General features: G+C 43.6%; 1 protein-coding gene across 1 annotated transcript; it reads right to left on the bottom strand.

Moving 5' to 3' along the window:
- Nucleotides 1–5,093: 5,093 nt before the first annotated feature.
- Nucleotides 5,094–17,692, bottom strand: LOC311433347 (L-threonine 3-dehydrogenase, mitochondrial). The gene is made up of 10 exons (XM_084512385.1): nt 17,675–17,692; nt 15,645–15,756; nt 12,690–12,891; nt 12,279–12,321; nt 10,876–10,946; nt 9,999–10,148; nt 9,739–9,911; nt 9,044–9,134; nt 8,283–8,552; nt 5,094–8,051 (listed from the first exon to the last, which is right to left on the bottom strand). Exons 3-10 carry the CDS (start codon nt 12,871–12,873, stop codon nt 7,912–7,914), a joined length of 1,122 nt encoding a protein of 373 aa, XP_084368511.1. The 5' UTR covers nt 12,874–12,891; nt 15,645–15,756; nt 17,675–17,692; the 3' UTR covers nt 5,094–7,911.
- Between the last annotated feature and the right edge of the window lie 1,685 nt (nt 17,693–19,377).

Below are 19,377 nucleotides of genomic sequence, written 5' to 3' on the forward strand. Positions count from 1 at the left end.
GGTCTGGTGGGGAAACTGAGGCAGGCAGGGCTGAGCAAAGCTGACCATGGCATGAAGGACCTTAGGGATGTGAGAAAAATTGGGAATTGTGATCATTCCCAGTTTCCAAGGTATGTTTGGCTTCAAGGGGGCCAGCCATGACACATTGCGGTGCAACCTCAAACCCATGTAATGCACCCATGGACAAGAAAACAAGTGTGGAGGGAGGAGAAATGATGTAAACCATGGGTAAATGGAAAATTACGAAATTGTTTATTTGTTGTCCTTCCTTCCCTTTGCATTCCCCAAAGGCAAATGTGGCAGGTACAAGCATGGAGGGACAGGGGGGAGTGAGGTTGCTGGACTCAGGCAGAGGGAAGTGACGGCTGTTAGCAAAAGGATTGGGTTTTATTTCATTAATAAATCATGAAAGGTTTATTTCAAGAATAAAAATAAAAATAAAAATAAAAATAAAAATAAAAATAAAAATAAAAATAAAAATAAAAATAAAAATAAAAATAAAAATAAAAATAAAAATAAAAATAAAAATAAAAGAAAAAAAGAAAAAGCCTTGAAAAATAATGGAATGAATCAATATGGTCATTTTTCCAGGACTAATTCCAGTCTGGCTTAGTATGAAGCCCATCCATATCTGGGTCCGTCCCTCGGTGTGCTGTTTCTCCCTTCTCCCAGTTAGAAGATGCAGAAACACTGCATTGCCCCAGGTCCATGGATCCAGGCAAGGAGGTATGGGATAAAAGAGTTATTAGCTAGGGAAAGGGGCTGTCCTTTCAGCTCAATCCTTTATCACACACTAGAGAATCAACCCACAAGAGAGGCCCTGAACACCTCCACTCCAGGAGCATTTGTTAGACAACCACATTAATCTACTGCAAGGCACAAAGCCACACTAAAACAGGTTTCCTTAGTGCTGGAGCTCAATAAACCACTTATTCCATGGAACAGCACCCTTGGGGTGGTATTTCTGTGTAACCAAACACGTGCAGGCACTCTGTGATGAGCTCCCTATAAGATGCTCTACAGAAAATGTAATTTTAGCAGTTTATCACAATTTAGGAAATGTTGGCAAGCGATATCTGAGAGATTACAGTGTAATTCCTGTATTTGCCAACAGGATGTACAAATGTTGTGGCAGCCGTTGAGTGAAAAACATGAGTCTGCTAAATTAAGCAAGATACTAAAAATATAAACAACGTTTATAAATAATAAAAATATTAAATCCCCGTTTTATTTCTGAATGAATTACAGATTTTTGAGCTCATGCAGTTCACGTTCATTTTCAGGAGATTATTTTTTTTTTCTTGAAATTACAAGGGATTATTTCTCCAGCTCAGCTTTGAGGCTCCCAGAACCACGAGACTCCGGGAGGCAGGGCTTTAAAAACGCACCAAATCTCCTGGATTTTGGGCTTCAGCTCCAAAGAACTGGCAGTGCCAGCTGAAGGGGAAGCGGCCTGCTGGTGGACGAACTCTGGACTTTGCTTTGTCTCTCCTCTGACGTCGGTTTCGCAACGGTTCTGCTGATGACGGGTTTTCACCCCGGCATTACTGAAAGGCCGGACAGATTAAGGACCTATTGCACCAGACGGGTAAGGAGAGATCATCCTTGCAACAATGCTCCTTCCCTGCCAAAAAACGATCGGCTCACTGGTGGCCTTGGAGCCGACGTCCCCTGCCAAGAACCTCCTCTGTTGAAGACCGGCCTAAAGGTCATAGTGCCCATACGTCAGCATGGCTGGGGAAACATTTATCCTGCTGGGAACGTGGTCCTGAGCGAATGCAGGGAAGTGCTGAGCGGCCTGCAGCAGGGTGGAGGATGTGGTGTCTTCCTCAGGACAGTGGCAGAAGGTGTCATTCAAAGCCATGGGGCCAAGGACATCCACAGGCACCTCATGGGCTCAGGACTAATGTTCATCAAGGGTCTTGTTTGCTCCTCTGAGGAACCCGTGGTTACATCTGTGCTAAGGAATAACCTTAGCACAGATGGCTACACTCCTGTAGCCATCCCTGTACCAGCTTTGGTGAGGCCGCACCTCAAGTACTGTGTTCAGTTTTGGGCCCCTCGCTACAAGAAGGACATCGAGGTGCTTGAGCGGGTGCAGAGAAGGGCGACGAAGCTGGTGAGGGGCCTGGAGAACAAGTCCTACGAGGAGCGGCTGAGGGAGCTGGGCTTGTTCAGCCTGGAGAAGAGGAGGCTCAGGGGCGACCTTATCGCTCTTTTTAGGTACCTCAAGGGAGGCTGTAGCGAGGTGGGGGTTGGCCTGTTCTCCCACGTGCCTGGTGACAGGACGAGGGGGAATGGGCTTAAGTTGAGCCAGGGGAGTTTTAGGTTAGATGTTAGGAAGAACTTCTTCACTGAAAGGGTTGTGAGGCACTGGAACAGGCTGCCCAGGGAAGTGGTGGAGTCACCATCCTTGGAAGTCTTCAAAAGACGTTTAGATGTAGAGCTTAGGGATATGGTTTAGTGGAGGGCTGTTAGCGTTAGGTTGGAGGTTGGACTCGATGACCTTGAGGTCTCTTCCAACCTAGAAAATTCTGTGATTCTGTGATTCTGTGATCAGACCACGCTTTAGAGGATGGCCAAGGAAGCAGAATGGAAACCCTGCACAGCTGGTAGGACTTTGTTGTGCAGGATATCAGAGCTCTACTGAGGTCAGAAGAAATATTACCCAGCACTTCAGATCTTTTCTGCTGTGGGGACCCATTTGTGAGAAGGGGGCAGCATAATGTGGAATTATTATTTATTTTTTTTACCAAGAAGATGAATGAAATCCCCTCAAAACTGAATGGTGCTGCTGAGCTACAAATGTCTTTTGATAGGCCCTGTCTCCACTGGCAAAAGTCACCCATGTGAGCCAACTCTCCTCACTGCTTTATGAAGTTATGACGATCTTTAAATATCCAGTTCTGTTCCAGAAGCTGGCCCTTGCTCAAAGAGCCAGGTAGCACTTCTGTACACAGTGATCCCAGCACAATATAAAAGAAACCCCTACAAAGAACAATGAGCACCCAAGGGGCATGTCCAAGCACACCCATCCACACACCCCCACCGCTCCATCATGCCTCAAGAGACAAATTTAAGCTCACATACTATTATGGTATGAAGCCAAAAATAGCCTGAGGAGCACTTGCCTGCTCCAAGCCTCCAGGAGAAGGGTAAAGGTCTTACAACTCAGGCAAACCTTCATCTAAAATAGCAACAGCCTGCCTCGGGTATGCCAGCAAAGGCCCCTCTGGGCCTGAAGCATGCAGAAGCATGAATGGGAGCTGCAACGTCAGAATCCCAGCCCTGCGGGTCCACGCTGCGTCCTCTGGCTAACCCCAACCTCAGCTCCTTCTTCTCTCTGTGTCCCTGGGCCTGGTTTCTCCTCCCTGGAGGCAAGCAGAGCCCGTGATAAATGGTATGTTAGCGCCTGCCGCCCTCCTGAGGAGCTAGAGGAGGGATTTTCCAGAAGCACAAGGAGGTTAATCACACATCACCCTCATGTTGTTTCCCAGAGGGAAGCAGGTTCCTGCTTTTCTATGTGTCTTTATGACCTTCAGCAGCCAAGAGTTGAAAGCAGCTTCATTTGTATGGACAGAAGCAAAGAATTAATTGTAACATTTTAAGAAAGAATCACTGTAAAAGGACCTTGACCCAGGCAGGATTTGCAATTGTATGCCAGTCTCAGATATATCCCAGACTTTGAGCAAAACAAGGACCCTTCCTGAGCAGTGACAGCGGGCTTCATTCCAAATTCGGTGCTCTGGGCATTTACAGCTCATTGCCATAGAAGCATGGAGTATTGACTTCTAAACCTACAGGAAGCTGAACAACACCTTCCATCAGCACTCACATCTTGGGGTGCAGAGCTCCTTCATTAGATCTTTTTAATATAAGTCAATCGAGTGTCAGCATTGCTCCAAATCAGTGTTTCCTCTTAAACAGGAACAGAAAATTGAATACAACAAAGTCAATGGATGACTCTAAAACATACCATCCAGAAGTAAACCTGAGAATTAAAAGCAAAAAGTCTAGGAGGCTTTTGGTTTTGCTGCATGAACATGATTACAGGGTCAAGTATTCTCAAATCTTTGAAGAACAGCAAAAATGATAATAACAGTGGTTATTTTGCAGGACCTGATGGGTAATGGCAATCCTCTCCCCAGCTACAGCAGCTTTGGATGAAGCACCATCCATCACCCACAGCAATAATAGAAACCGAACTGAGCATGTGTCAACACAAGTCCAACTAATTATCAAAATGAAGTAGCTGGAAATAGCATCGTGCTCTAACACCCTCACCTGTCCTGCAAGAACCGTTAATGGCTGCATTCATCATTACATTGTGGTCAGGGAGGAATGCTTCCTCCACGAGAAATTCCCATCATTAGAAAGTTGAGGTGCAGGAGGAGGGAAAGGACTCGTTTAACCTGACAGGAGTGTTTATTCATTAATTAATGAGGCGGGGTAGGTCCATGGTAAGTTATAAGAAGGGCATCCTGGGACACAGCCCTCATTCTCACTCACGTCTGCACAAAATTCCCTCAGTGACCAACATTACTGGTTGTGAGGAGACCTCCACAGCAGCAGAACTGAGGACCTTATGGTCCTCAGGTGCTTTTTAAAGCTACCTCCATCAGAGCATCGCTCTTCTCTTGTAATTTCAAAGCTACACAGATACCAAGAGGGACGGAAACATGGCAGAACACAGACCAGCTGGCTTCTCATGCCCTACAAGAGGGCTAAGAAATCTGTGACAGAGGAACATTTAAAACCCAGTCCCTTTTGGACTCCTGCCACCTACGAGCAGGGTCCACACACCTGCCTTGTGGCTCACTGACAATTAAAGGGTAACCATGTTGTAATGAAAGGGTAGCCACGTTTTATCTGCTTGTGAGCAACCGCCTGCTACACTGTGTGACTGGAATAATCAGCAGAAAGTCTACACACAAATGTTTGGGAGTCACTGCACAGACTGCCGGGGACAGGGTCGATCTTTCTCTGCTTCAAATCACCCATCGTTTCTGCAGCTAAAGGAAAGGCTTCAGCACCAACCAGCATCCTTCTGCACACAGTTCTTACATGTCCTAACCAAGGATGACAAAACAAAGACACATCTGCACCGAATTTTATTAAAGTAGGCTTCATCAGCAACTTGTAATATTTGAAAAAATATTCTTAACATCTTTTTTTTTTTTTTTTTTTTTTTTTCCTGAAGAAGTAATGTACCAGCTGCAACGCTCAAATGTCGTGAGAAGTCTCTGCCCAGAAGTCAAACTTCATAGTGGTAGAAAAATACATTTTGTACCACATCAAATTGGTTTAATACAGAAAATCCTGTAACATAAGTTACAACTGAAGTTACTGGAAGATGTAGAAAAAAAATAAAATACAGGCAGCATTGGTCACAGGTTAAAAACCAGCATTTCAAACAGGACTCAGACCATGTAGACAAGCCTAACCACGCTCCTTGACTGTCATCATCACGTTGTTACAACTGAACTGTCTACTGCAATATGGTTTATTTCAGATTTTGCAAAATAGAAGTTTCTTAAACTCCTGCTCGTATATAAATCAACAACTTTTTGGCAGACAAACGATGTTTAAAATGTCATAGGCTTGTTTTCCACCTGTGGTGCAACACCTTATCCAAAGCTTCCGTGCAATGCCACAACCAAGGATGGTTTGCTGCAGAAGAAAGCACTTTTGCTCTTCACTCATGATGTTAACTAGAGCCTTGAACAAGGGTGAAGGGATAGACCCCCTGACTTTCTTTGAATTAATGAAATGGAGTCAGACCCATCGACAACTCTTTGCATTATTTCATACTGGTCTCGTGGAAGGGAGGCAATGAGGAGTCTGCAGAGTGTGAATTATGAAAGACCGGAATGGATGAGACATTTCATATCATATTAAAGCCCTTCACCTGACGGCTCAGTGTAACAGTTTACTAGGAGATAATCCTATTTTGGCAGGGCAGAGAACAAAACTTGAGCCAGTCTTTTCTCGGATGGTATGAGTAACCCAACTTTGCTGGCCCATTGGGCCAAATATTACACTTGAACAATTTGATAGTTACAACAGCGGCAGAGTTTAAAGAACTGATTTTTTTTTTTTTTTCCTGGAAACATAAACATTATAAAAAAGTTTAAACAGGCCACAACCATAAAAGTTTTTGAGTTTAAATACCTGGGAAATTCATGCTTCACCAACAGATGAAACAGTAAGATACATACAAAAACAAGAGATACAAATTTAACATATGTTTAAAATAACTGGCTTTCACCACAGAATCTTTCTTCGAAGGTTACTTTCATGAGAAAACATATTCCCTGCAGCATGTAGACTCCCTCACAAGGAAGAATCAGGTCATGTCAGCTAGTCACTTACTGAAGAAACACTGCAGGGTTACAGAGTGTAGCAGCCTTGCAACTACCAAAGCACTGTCACAGAAAACATAGCAAACGATGTAGGCAAGAGCAGACTTGAACATGACACCTACGTGGGCCACTGGAGTATACAAGACAAAAAAAAAGATGGAGAGCTTCATACAGGGAATTTCCAGTCATTTTGAAAACCAAAGGTATTTTTTCTTTGCAAAATAATTATAATCAAAGTCCCCAGATGTTGTTTCTCAAGGCATGCTATAGTAGCCAATGGCTCAGATTCACATCTATAGAGACTGGTGTTTTACTTAAAATGGCTTTCCTGTCTCTCCAGTCTGTCACTTCTCATTTTCAAAGTCTCCTAAGTAGCTTTTGGACAGACATCTTCTCTGCACGCATCTACTAAGATTCCCTTGTTAATCCTAGAATCTCCTGTGCATGAAACTCAATGAGCAGAACATGCCTGAACTGTAGCTAGGAGATGGTTTCAGCCTCTGGATTCCTCTCTAAAGAACAGAAGCGTATGACAGTTACACATAAATAGCATCTGCAAATACATATGCTGTATACACAGAAAAAGCAGTGAACATGAACAGATTTCAAGGGCTGACTTGACTCTAATGTAAGTCTTCCATCATCAGCCCACCTTTAAAACTTGCTCCAGGCAGTATGTCATTATGCTAGCGTGGCAAACAACTGGGATAACCAACAGTAGTGCTAATGAACAGTAACCCCATTCCTAGGCATTGCTTTCTTGAAATATACCCTGGATTCACAAAAACGTAACAGCTTTTTGGATTTCAGATCTTCCTCTGAGGTTAAACTGACAGCAGCAGCATTTGCAAATAACAGGAAAAGCTTAGCTTGTAAACCCTGTTATTTTTAAAGCATAATGAGAATTCAAGTCCTATTCCCCTTCACATTTATAGGCTTTATGAGAATAATGGTACTTAGTGTGCCCTATTTGTAGAAAAGTGTATGTTTTTACAGCACTATATATATATAAATATGAACTACTAACCAAAGTTTGATTTCAAACTAGAATTGCAACAACCCCTGCCTGCAATTTGGAAACATGGAGTAGCTCTTGTATCTCTTGTCTGTAAGCAGAGAAAAAAAAAGGATTGTATCTTACTACGATCTAATAACCTCCACTAGGGAAATGAAAAACATATCATTAACTCTGTGGGATCTGACTGAAACCCCATGACTGACAGTATCGCCCCACGCTGTTTGCCAGATAAGAGCCAGGCAGCAAGAATGATTGGAGATTCATCAGCCAAGAGTAGGTGGTTTTTGTTCCCAGTTGCTTAAGAGTGAAAGTTCAAGAATTATGTGTTTGTCATAGGCGCTGTGCTTGGAGACAGCACCTAATGGTGTCATTTATCTACTAGGACATTAGAGCTACAGTATGTTTCTGCCCAACTCCATTGCTACTTATGAAACTAATAATTGGCATGCTCTAGGACTCATAAATTATAAACTAATTTAGCCATTTCTTCCTGGTCCTCTGTGGAAATCTGGAAACATCTGACAAAATATTTCAGTTAGCTTGAGCAATCCTGGAATCAGACCCAAGGAAGCTAAACATCGTAGACACCAACTCAGGGAGGTCATAATCATGTTTCCATCCCCAGTCCCTCCGGGCATTGCTGTCATCAAAGTTCATTGGCCAGCTGTCAGCTGCAGTGAAAAGAAAGAGAAACAAGGAGCATGAGGCTTAGGAAAAATCCCTTCAAACTACAAGGTGTTATCATCACTGGCCATTTGAATTAGGAAAGATGAATTTCAGACTATAAGACTTGAGCTGTACAGCAGCAATTTTCAAGTGTCTAAAAAGAAAACATTGTTTTTTCCTTGACATACAGAAATATGAAGTTTTCACTTACCCACTGCCAAAAAGGTGATACTCACCTATGGCCTGCCTGACTTCATCCACGTTGTAGGTCACCTGAAGCTCAGGAACGTGCTTCTGCACCTCTTGTGCCAGCTCTTCAGGGGTGAAGCTCATGGCACTGATGTTGTACGTCCTCATGGTCAGCGCCTCTGCGGGGGCCTCCATGACCTCTAGAGTTGCTTTCAGGCAGTCATCAATATACATCATAGGGAGACGGGTGTCTGGCTTTAGGTTGCACTGAAATTTGCCGGTCTTTATGGCATCATGGAAAATCTGGACAGCGTAATCTGTGGAAAAGTGCAATGGATGTGTGTGCTCGTCTGCCTCAATCCATTGTTCACTTCAAGACAGTCAACACTCCTCAGATCACCTCCAAAATCTCCTGTCTAGGAGGGGAACTCCAAGCAGTAGAACTGTATACGATTTACACTACACAGCAGGAGTAAAAGAAGCCATCCCAAATCATCCTGATGACTTTGTGGCATTTACACATTGCAGCAAGACAGCAGAATTGGAAATATTTTTAAATGAAATGGTCTCAATGAGCATAACTAAGCCAAACTCCGTTGGATAGCATTTAAAAACAAAGACTACAAAGTACACCCTACATTGCAGTAGACAAAAGTAGTGTCATAACCATCAGTCCAAACAGGATCTCTACACTGTTGTTCTACTCCGTTGCAGATTAAATTCTACAAACTGGTTAAAAATGACTGCATTGGCTTACATTTTTGCTGTCCTTGCCTGCAACACTGAGAAATACACACAAGCTGCTTACCAGTTGTTCCCCCTCCGGGCTGAGAGTCAGCAGAGATAATTCCTGGGTACCTCAGGCAGCGGAAGTCTAGCCCGTATCGGTAATGGTAGTACTAGGGAGGGAGGAGAGAAACACTTTTACACAAAAAGACTGGGCCAAACAACTCACTGCTTCCACAACAATCTCCCACAGGATGAACCTTCATTCTGTAATCTTCCCATGGCAGGGAAGGAAGGCAAGGAATTACTGATCAGTCTGCATTCTGTATCAGGTAGCTGATCTTTCTGCTCTTCCTTTTCTAGTTTTCATCCACATCAGTATATATGGACTGACTTTTAACATAAGGTCTAGATCTAGTGTGCAGAAAGCAGTAATTCCCATGTTTGAGACATTTCAAGTTAATACAGTTTTCAGACCTGCCACTGTCCTTCTTAAAATTAAGATGCGAAGAAATTGTGCGTAAAATAACAGCTTTAAGGATTTCGTGCTTCTAGAAAAAATATAAAGCCAAGAGAGAAGTTGTGTATGTACAGTCTCTGGCTTTGACTTTGGAGAGGGTTTTTGTTTTCATGACATAACAAACCATGACAGACTAGAATAGAATACTAAAGCCTAAAAGGAAGGAAAGAAAGGGCGGAAAACTACTACAATGAGAAATCTTCCAGAATCATTGAAGTTCTCACTGAACTTTCATGAAAGGAAGAAAAAGTTCTTACTTCTCCCATGAGCTCAGCGTGAACCTTGGAGACGCCATAGATCGTCCTTGGCCTCTGAATGCAGAGATCAGGAGTTGGATCTCGAGGAGAGGTGGGCCCAAAGGCTCCAATAGTGCTTGGAACAAAGAGTCGCAAATTGTGCTCAGCCGCAATATCCAGAACATTGTGTAAACCTGGAACAATAACAGGATTTATCAGAACATCCACTGCACTTTCTCAAACCTCTGTAGGAATCACAAAATTGAAACCTTGTCACATACCAGTAATATTTACAGCTCTGGCTAGAGGGACATTTGCTTCTCCCACAGCACTGAGCAGAGCACTATAGTGGAACAGCCAAGTTATGCGATTGTTCACCACTATCTCACGAAGATTCTTGTAGTCCAAGATGTCTGAGTAGATAAAAGGGCCTGAAAGAAATGGAAATAGAAGGAAATTGAATGACAAGAAGAACAAAAAGAGAAAAGTTCTAGATTATACTCATAGATTGCTGATTCTTGCCCATTCTTCTGCTCAAAATTTGACTGTACAGCAAAAAACAGCACTGGCCTAATGATTAGTAGGTAACTAGGAAAAGTAGGGTAAACTGCTGCCTTTGCCTCAACACCACATTGATCCAAGAACTCCTGTTTTATCCCATCAATGGCATGAGAAAAAGGAACATCTAATATACATGTATAATTCAGATATCTAAGTACATCATTAAACAATGATGAAGAAAAACTTATTTGAGTTTCTAATGAAAATATAAGAATCCAAACAAACTATTCTACATGCATTTTGTCATCTAAATTGTCTCGGCTTGGAAAAAAGGGCACATTTTAATTTCCAACCTCCAAAATAATACACATCTCTTTTTACAGAAGGAACACGAAAGCTAATTGATTTGAGTGCTTTGGTCAAGAAAGTGGCAAAGAGACAGTGAAAAATGCAGCCAAAAATATTTAGAAAAAAGGGAATAACTGACATATGAAATCAGTATCAGGGCAAGACTTCAAACCAGGAAGGCACTATCCAGAAGTTTCAAGAAACAGTTTGTACAGTTTCATTCACTCTTCGTTTAGACTTTGGTAATCAGTTTATCAACATCAGAGGTGAAGTCAAGGTTTTTTTCCATATGTTCCCCCAGTCACTTACCACTATGAAAAACATGATCCACAGGCTTTCTAATGTCAGACAAGATCACATTGTTCTTTCCAAATCGTTTCCTGTATAAAAATACCCACATGGTACAGTGAGTCCACAGTCTTTGTGATAATTTATGAGTTGCTATTTTGTTATTTTGTTCACCAAGAGCAATATCAGAAGAATAATAATTCCACAAGGAAATCAGTTATTCTATTTAAAAAATTAAAAAATGTCCTCTTCAGTGTCAATATAACATCTTTGAAAATGAGTAAACTACTCCTTGTAGTCCTTTTACTGAAAGACTGCATCTGGATACGTAAGTCTTTAAGATAATGAAAAGCAGTTGAGAAAAAAACTCTTTCCTACCCTCTTCTCACCACAAGTTTTACCCTGAGAATCTAGTCCCCTACAGACACCAAAAAGCATACGCCACGGGGCTTGCTGTAACTGCAGCTATTTTTATATCAATAAGGTAAATACAGCTGATAAGTAATCTCTGACTTGTACTGCTCTAATCAGCACAAGGCTGTCTTGGAGAGCAAGACTGACTGAACTGGAGTACATTCCAGCCTTCCATTATTTGCACAATTTCATAGAAATGACTGAAATCATTCAATCTATAACATTGGTGTTGAATACACCAAGTTTGCTCACTTTTGATCATAGTCCAAATCCTCTGCAACAAACACTGTCTACATATGTTACGCTGGAGCTGAGTGGATGTACATATAAATCATGATATAGACAAGGAAGAGATCTTGGAGCATTTTACATTTATTGATTTACTGCTTTTGCCGCATCAGTTCATCTTTCACCAAATTATAAAATATTAGGGTACAAGGTCTTGGAAGTTTTGTTTTTATTTGCACTGTACTAAATAGGGTGCCTTATTCCTGAAGTTACATAACTGAAATTCTCAGAGAGAGAAAAGTCAGCAGTTGCAAAGCCCAACAGCTGGGCAATTCGCAGAGGACTATGCACTTTTTCAAGTGGACGTTTGTACTTTTTCCTCTCCCATGGTACCTGCATAAAACCCCAAATTTTATCTTTCTTGAGCATGGAAATGCAGCCTTATTTGGCTGAGCGCCCTCTGAGGATTCAAATTCTGAATGCTTCTATTTAACTGGAAACAAACTGAACCCAGTGGCTAGCCACCTAGACAAAATTATGTTATTTTTGGAGCTGTGACCAATGTACACACAGAAAGTACGTCAGTGAACATAAAACAAGCACAGCAGTAAAAAATAAAAAGAGCAAAAGTATAAAGCTGTTTATCAAAACAAGAGGAAAAAAACTCTGCAATCATCACCAGGATTGTTTTAAAAACAGCTTTCCTGAAAATTTTTGCTTCTAAAAGTTGTGGCTAAAGCTTGAACTCCTCACTAATAGCAAGTCAATGAATCAGGACATACCTCAGAAGCTTAGCGAGTCCCACTCCAAGCTGGCCAAGACCACCTAAAACAGGAGAAAAAAATCAGAGAAGAGGTGGTATCAGAACATAGTATTGAAGTATTATATGAGTTGTATCAGAAATGAGTACTATTTCTCTTCTCAGAGTCAAAAAGCTTTAACCTGTCCTCAGTGAAAACCCAATGAACTGGTTTTAGCAGATTTCTGAAATAAAAATAGAAAGCAAGTCCACATGGGGCAATGATTCTAGCGCCATACAGGAAAGACCACAAGTCCAGCTTATTTCGTTTGGATTTTTTTTTTTGTCCAAGTGTTTTTGCTTCTGTTATTCTGCTCACTGGAGAGGGAGGAGGGGAGCGTGGAACTCGACTGAGAAGCTGGAGAAGGAATACAGTTATGATAGGAATGCTGACCTGTAATTAGCACCCGGGGATGATCCGACTCCGAAAACGAAACGGAGTGAAAGCTAGCATCAGAGGCCACCTGGCGGGGTGAGACGCCGATGCATCGCACGGGCACGATGGAAATCCCACACCCACAACCAGAGCTTTGTAGCAGCTGGCTGACAGCTCTGCTCACGGTTTTGACAATTGGCATCTTCCTTCTTCAATTAGGCTGTGAGAACAAGAGAAGGTATTAGTCGTAAGTGACTCAACCACACTGAACGTTTTAAATACTCCCTAAGAATACTCTGAAGAGTTTAAAAGAGGTCTGATGCAATACAAATCCGAGCTGATGTGCCAGCTGAGAGCCACGTCTGCTAGAAGCAGCCTGTGAAGTGACATGAATAGAGGTAATGTATTCAACAGGGAGAGCACAGGAAAATATCCACAGCCCCAGCCCAGGGTCCAGTATAATGAACAGTGAGAACACAGCCCAAGTTTAAAACTTTTACACTAGAAACTGTGATTCAAAGCACAACTGGCAGAATTCAAGAAGTTCACCTATTGTGATTACACAGCTTCACTGCAGGTATCTGTGAGCGAAAGCTTTGTAAACTGCCACAAATAAGCTAACCTTAGCATTGCATCAGCAGGACTCGCTCAAACCAACAGTGGCAAAAGTCTCTTTAGAGAGCACTGCTCTGCTCAAACCTAACATGCATGATGGACAGCACCAGGAAAGCAAAGGAGAAGCTGTGTTTTATTTACTCAGGACTAGTTCCTAATTGCTTCACAAAAAAAAAAGCCATGATTCATAATAACACACTGTGAAAGGATCCCTATATTATCCTGAGCTATTCACAAGTTAGGTTTTTTGTCTCCCCAGATTTTTCCTACTGGGAGAGGAAATGAAGAAAAAATTGCTGGAAAATTGCCAGCAAATAAACTGCACATGCAACCGGTCTTTTGTGAGGTTATATTTTCCTTCCTTCAAATATAGTTCTTAAGGCACGGTCACCAAAATTCTTCCTTACCTCCCCTCAGACTTTTAGCCATCTTCCCCAGAGTGATACAACGAACAAACTCCAAGATGAGGACACCTTTTAAAAATAGCTTACATTTAAAACTGAGATTATGCTGTCAGTTCCTTTCTCATGTGTTCTTGTTGCATATATTGTAAGTAAGAGAAATGGGGAGAAGGAAGGCCACAAGAAGTTATGACAGCTAGCTGATGCAGATGAATTCCAGCAGCACCAATTTATAACACGCATAGAAAAGCAAACAGCTAATTATCGTGGCTGTTCCTTTCACTTAAGGCAACACAGAAAGCAGAAATTTTCTGATACTTTAAAGAGCCCTGCTATTTAAATATAGAAGACCTCCTAAATCACCTATCACATGATTAAGAAGAGACCCTCAAGAACTGTGCATGATTAAAAATTCACATTTGCACATTAAAACAGAAAGAGATTTATTCTGAAGTGCATCTTCTTTGTTTCATCCTCCTTTTGAGATGTGTTGGTTCACTTGTTTATTGCATTGAGAAGCGGGGTCAGTTAGTGCCCTGATGAATTCACCATGCCTCTGCTGTACCTCACGGCCACAAACCCATTTATCAGGCTCCCTGATGATAGGTTTGATCTGTCACAGCCGTATCTCTCCTGTCACGGTGCTAGAGGCAACTGCTCTAACTCCCTCTGGGCTTCGCACAGCTCTTTAATTCCTGCTTATACACCAACCCAGCACCGAGAGACCTGGGCACAGCAGGGAGAGCCCAGCCTGGGACCCCCAGGGTGCTGCCATGCCCAGAGCCCCCGTGCTGTGAGGAGAGGCTGCGAGAGCTGGGTGCTGGGACTGGAGTAGAGGAGGCTCCGGGGGAGCTCCCCCATGGCCATCAATACCCGCAGGGAGGTGTAGAAGGGGAGGAAGACAGCAGGCAAGCATATCCAGACAACACATAGGACATATTTCTCGCTAGGAAACCAACGTAAGAAAACTGGCAGCACCAGCACTTTAAAGAGCCATGATAATCCCTTCTTGTTTCAGAATGGGATATGAAAATCCTTACAGTACTAAGAGAGCCTCCTATGATCTGTTTCCCAAAGTTACCCCTCGCAGGACCTGCAAAGGCATTTTGCATTCGGAGCTCTAGATGTACAGTACACAAATTAAAGTTATAAAAATGCCATGCTAGGATCAAGTTGGTTTCCCACTCACTGGACTGGTTTCTCCAAATTCACTTGTGGAATAAACACGCAGTCTTACGCTAAGAATTTACTTGCATGTCTAGGCTGACTCAAAAGAACCGTAAACATTTCATACCAGACACTGAAAAACCCTTGGTTTACCAAGCAGTACAACTGAATGCAAAAACACCACCTACGACATGCACTTCTTGCTGTTTCAGATAGGAAAATTGTATAACTAAATTCCAAAAATTGTCAGCAAATGCACAGGTATATAAAGAAATTAACAATATCCCTTAAAGCACTTCCCCAAATCAACCACAAGATAAAGCTCATTGCCTTTCAACAGCAATTTGGACAGAAAGTCCCATTCTGCTAGATCAACATCTCTCATTTTAAATAACTTCAAGAAGTTGTTACCAGCACTGAACATAAAAGCATTAATTTAACCAATGTGAAAATTTTGATTTTGGGGGTAGGTTTCTTTTTCTTCCTGTCCCAAAGTGAAATATTTTTGTACATTTAGGAACTGGAGAAAAATCTCTCTCTACATATATATATATACATATCCAACCCCCACCAATCCCTGTATTACTTTCTAACTTTTCAGTCGCTGATTTTACTCAATGACTGAAATTGATAATAAAAATCAACTCTCTTGTTTTCTAAATTAAGTGAGGAAGCTTTATCCTGAAACATGGCTGTTATTTCCCCCAGCCTGCTAATTCAAATTAAGAACCAACACTAATTTTAAGGATTATGAAATACACCCTAGACTATTTTTCTCTTCTGTACTCACCTGTCCCTCAGCTGGCAATAGGACAGAAGCAAACTGGAAATGGCAATTTATAGGACACTGCCTCTTCGGAAAGCCAATCAAAATGTGACAGAAAGTAGGAGTTGTCCCACACCTTAAAAAAAAAAAAAAAGAAAGTGTGTGCGTGAGAGCAGCAGCAGCCAGGGATATCACTTTGTTCACATTTGCTTTATTTTGAAATGTCTGTAACTTTGTGATAGGTAGAGGTCTCCGAAGCTATGCAGCCAGGTCCATTAGCTAACAGGAACATTCAAGGGTCATAACTGAAGGACAGGTTTTAAACTAATTAGTTGCAATGCAAGGGATTAGTACAAAGCCAACACATGTTCAAATGTAAAGCAAGAATCTATCTCCCTTGGATAGCAGGAAATTTCTACAGTTTATAAGAAGATTAAAGTACAGGGAGAGGGAAAAGAGGCAAAAAATGAAAAAATGGAACATCTTAAAAAAAATAGCATTTAGCAAGTTATCTGCCAGCTGCTGTCCCATCATGAGCTTTCAGAAGTGTTACACAAGTGGCAAGCACCTGTTGCTCATATAAAACACAAAAACATGTTTATAGGAGCTCATAGTTTCTTGTGTATTAGTTATTAATAGAACATTACACCGATAAGAATGATAAGAAACTCAGGAGCTTGTTCTGGAAAATCCCATTAATAGAAAGTTTCAGAGAACACGGGAAAAGGGAGAAGGGTCAGACCCCAAAACAAAACCTCCCGCAGTGCTCCTGGGGGCTGCACCTCTGCTGAGACACTGCAGGATGCTTCTACACAAAGCTAGCCACAGAAGTCCCAAAGCTGCCTCTTTCAAAGAAAGCCATGATACTTCCCAGGGCATGGGATCTCCCGGATTCCCAGCCACCAGTTTTTTCAAAACAGCCTCACGCATACGGCCTGCACCGAAACGCTGAGCTCCACGCTATTGCTCTCAGCCCCCTTTGGCTCCGCAACACACGGTTTCTGCCTCAAGAGCTGAAGAAGGGCTTATGCACTTGAAAGCTCCTCTCCTTTTTTTTTTTTTTTTTCTTTTCAACTGTATCAAGAAGAGCTCGAGTGGAAAAACACTGCCAGCCTCGGGTGTTCAGAAGATGAAGCACACATCACTCCGCAGGAAAGCCTTACTCACTGGTGCCCAGGCACTGCCAATTGGAAAATCCACCGGATCACGCTGGGAATGCTCGCCCTGCAGCAAGCAGGGGACACTCTCAGCTCAAATACCCCTTAAAGCAGCCTGCACGGCCAGAAAGCCATCATTGATCCCCTCTTGGTCTTTTCTGCAAGTCGGAGAGCCCCGAGGGGGGGCTGCCGGACCCTGCTCCCTCCTCGTGTCCCCTGGTACGGGCAGAGAGGAGCGTGGCCGGGCTGCACCCTGCTCCTGTTATCTCTGGCTCGCACACGGGCTGCGGCAGACAGCTGTTGGCCGAGCTATGTTAAAATAACCTTGAGGCACATGCACGGCCGCCACGGCTCGATTTTCAGAGGGGACGATGCCGGAGCCCTGCGAAGGAAGGCTGCCAGCCAGAAATCTGGCCTCAGCACCACAAATAAAGCCAGATTATGTAAATGACTGAAAAGCGCGGTGCTCTCGGGGTGGATAAAACCTGCTTTATACCCGGCCTTTAGGATGAAACAAAGAGGCCAGTGTGAGTTATATGCATGATGAAACCCGCAAGCTCACAGCACATCCCCGGTAAAGCGGTGTCCCTCCTGCAACTGGGCTAAAAAAGAGCAAAAAGTGTTAAAGCCTGAAGCGCAGCTGGGTCACATCGGACAAGGGAGGGCTAAAATAAAATGAAAGGGGGGGAAGGAGAAGAGGGGAGCACCGCACCCCCAGCCCCGCACCACTACCCTGCTGCTCCTGGTCCCCTGGCAGCCCCAAAAGGGCTCCCAAAATAAAGGGAGTCATTCATGCGGACCGGGACCAGGATCAGGATCAGGATCAGGATCAGGAACAGGATCAGGATTAGGATTAGGATCGGGATCAGGACCAGGACCAGGACCACTCTCACCCACCAAGCTCCTGCTGCCGCCAGCCCCCGCTGCCTCTTGCCTGCCGCCGTTCCCCCAAAGGCTGAAAGGGGGAGGTGGGGAAAGGGGAGGTGGGGAAAGGGGAGGTGGGAGAGGAGGAGCTGAAGCCCAACGTCATGGGGAGGAGAATTTGGGAGTGACGTCACACATTTGGGCGTGACGTCATGGCCTGGAAAGGGCACTGCTTCATTAGGGATCGGGGGCTCGGCAATAGGGCTTGAACGGGGGTGTGGGGTGGTGCAAGGTAGTGGTGTTCCAGTGCCTTAAGGGGCTGCAGGAGAGGTGGGGAGGGTCTGTAGGGACAGGACGGGGGTATTGGTGCTGGGTCCTGTCCTGTTTAACACCTTTAGTAATAGTTTGGATGATGGGGCACAGCGCACCCTCAGCAAGGCTGCAGATGACACAAAACTGGGGGGAAAGGTGGATATGCCAGAGGGTTGTGCTGCCATCCAGAGGGACCTGGACAGGCAGGAGAGGTGGGATAGTCCAGTGAAAAACTGGAGGATTTCTCCTCTTAGGGATGGTTGCGAGAGCTGGGGCTGCTGGGCCTGGAGCAGAGGAGGCTCTGGGGGAGCTCCCCCATGGCCGTCAGTACCCGCAGGGAGGTGCGGAGAGGCCGGAGCCGGGCTCTGCTCAGCGGTGCCCAGGGCCAGGCCCAGAGGCCCCGGGCCCAGCCTGGAGCCCTGGCGGCTCCCCCTGCCCCTCAGGCAGCACTGCTGGGGCCAGGGGTGCCGGAGCCCTGGCACAGGCTGCCCCAAGAGGGGATAGGGGCACACAGGGTCCCTTCCCACCTCCAACGTACTGTAATACTGTAAGGAGACACTGGGGAGGCACAAATGCATGTGGTCACCAACCAAGCTATGCCACAACCCAGTGGTGCTGGCAGAGGCCTTGTTTATGAAATGAAAATAAGGATGGGCACTGCTCTGGAAGGTACAAGAGGAAAACACCAGCCACCCTGCAAGGGCATCATCACCAGGCAGTGCAAAGCCTGAGGCAAGGAGAGCCAGCATGGCAGTGCTCCACCTTGCCCTAGGGTTGCCCCCTTGCAAACACGACCCAAAATAATATTTCTAACCACAAAACATCTTCCGATTTGTCTGCGAGGTAAGAATGTCACAAAGCCTGTCTGGCTGTCAAAAGGATAGAACTAATTCAAGAAACGGTGAAGAAACTTCTCTTTGTGATTGCGTTACCTGTTTCTCAACTGCTTGGACAGGATGAATGCTACTGTTTATGCTACCTCTGGGTGAAAGGAAGGAGTAGCTACCTAAGTATTTTGCTGTACACCCAAAAGAAAACCTTGTGATTAAACAGCTGCTGACAAAGGTGCAGCAAATCGGTGAGTTCTACAAAATGTATATACTTGGAATAAGACCATTAATAAGGTATTTAATGGAATAAGACCATTAAATAATCAGTATACTGATGGAAAATTCTTCCCCCAAGAAGGAATTTGTACAGAGGTTCAAAAGCAGGTTTATTTTTCAGAGTTTAAACGACAGAAAGGCTTTTGAGTATTCAAAATATACATATATATTTAAAAAAAATAAAAATAGAAATGCTATAATGAAGAAGATAGAAGGGAAAGGTTCTCCAGGATCCTGGTAATTGTGTTCTGTGGTAATTAATAGTAGAATACTGATGTCAAGACTTGAGGAATAAAGTTCTAGACATTTGCTTGTCTA

The sequence above is a fragment of the Aythya ferina genome (genome assembly GCF_964211825.1).
Source record: "Aythya ferina genome assembly, chromosome: 3".
NCBI classification, from domain to species: domain Eukaryota; kingdom Metazoa; phylum Chordata; class Aves; order Anseriformes; family Anatidae; genus Aythya; species Aythya ferina.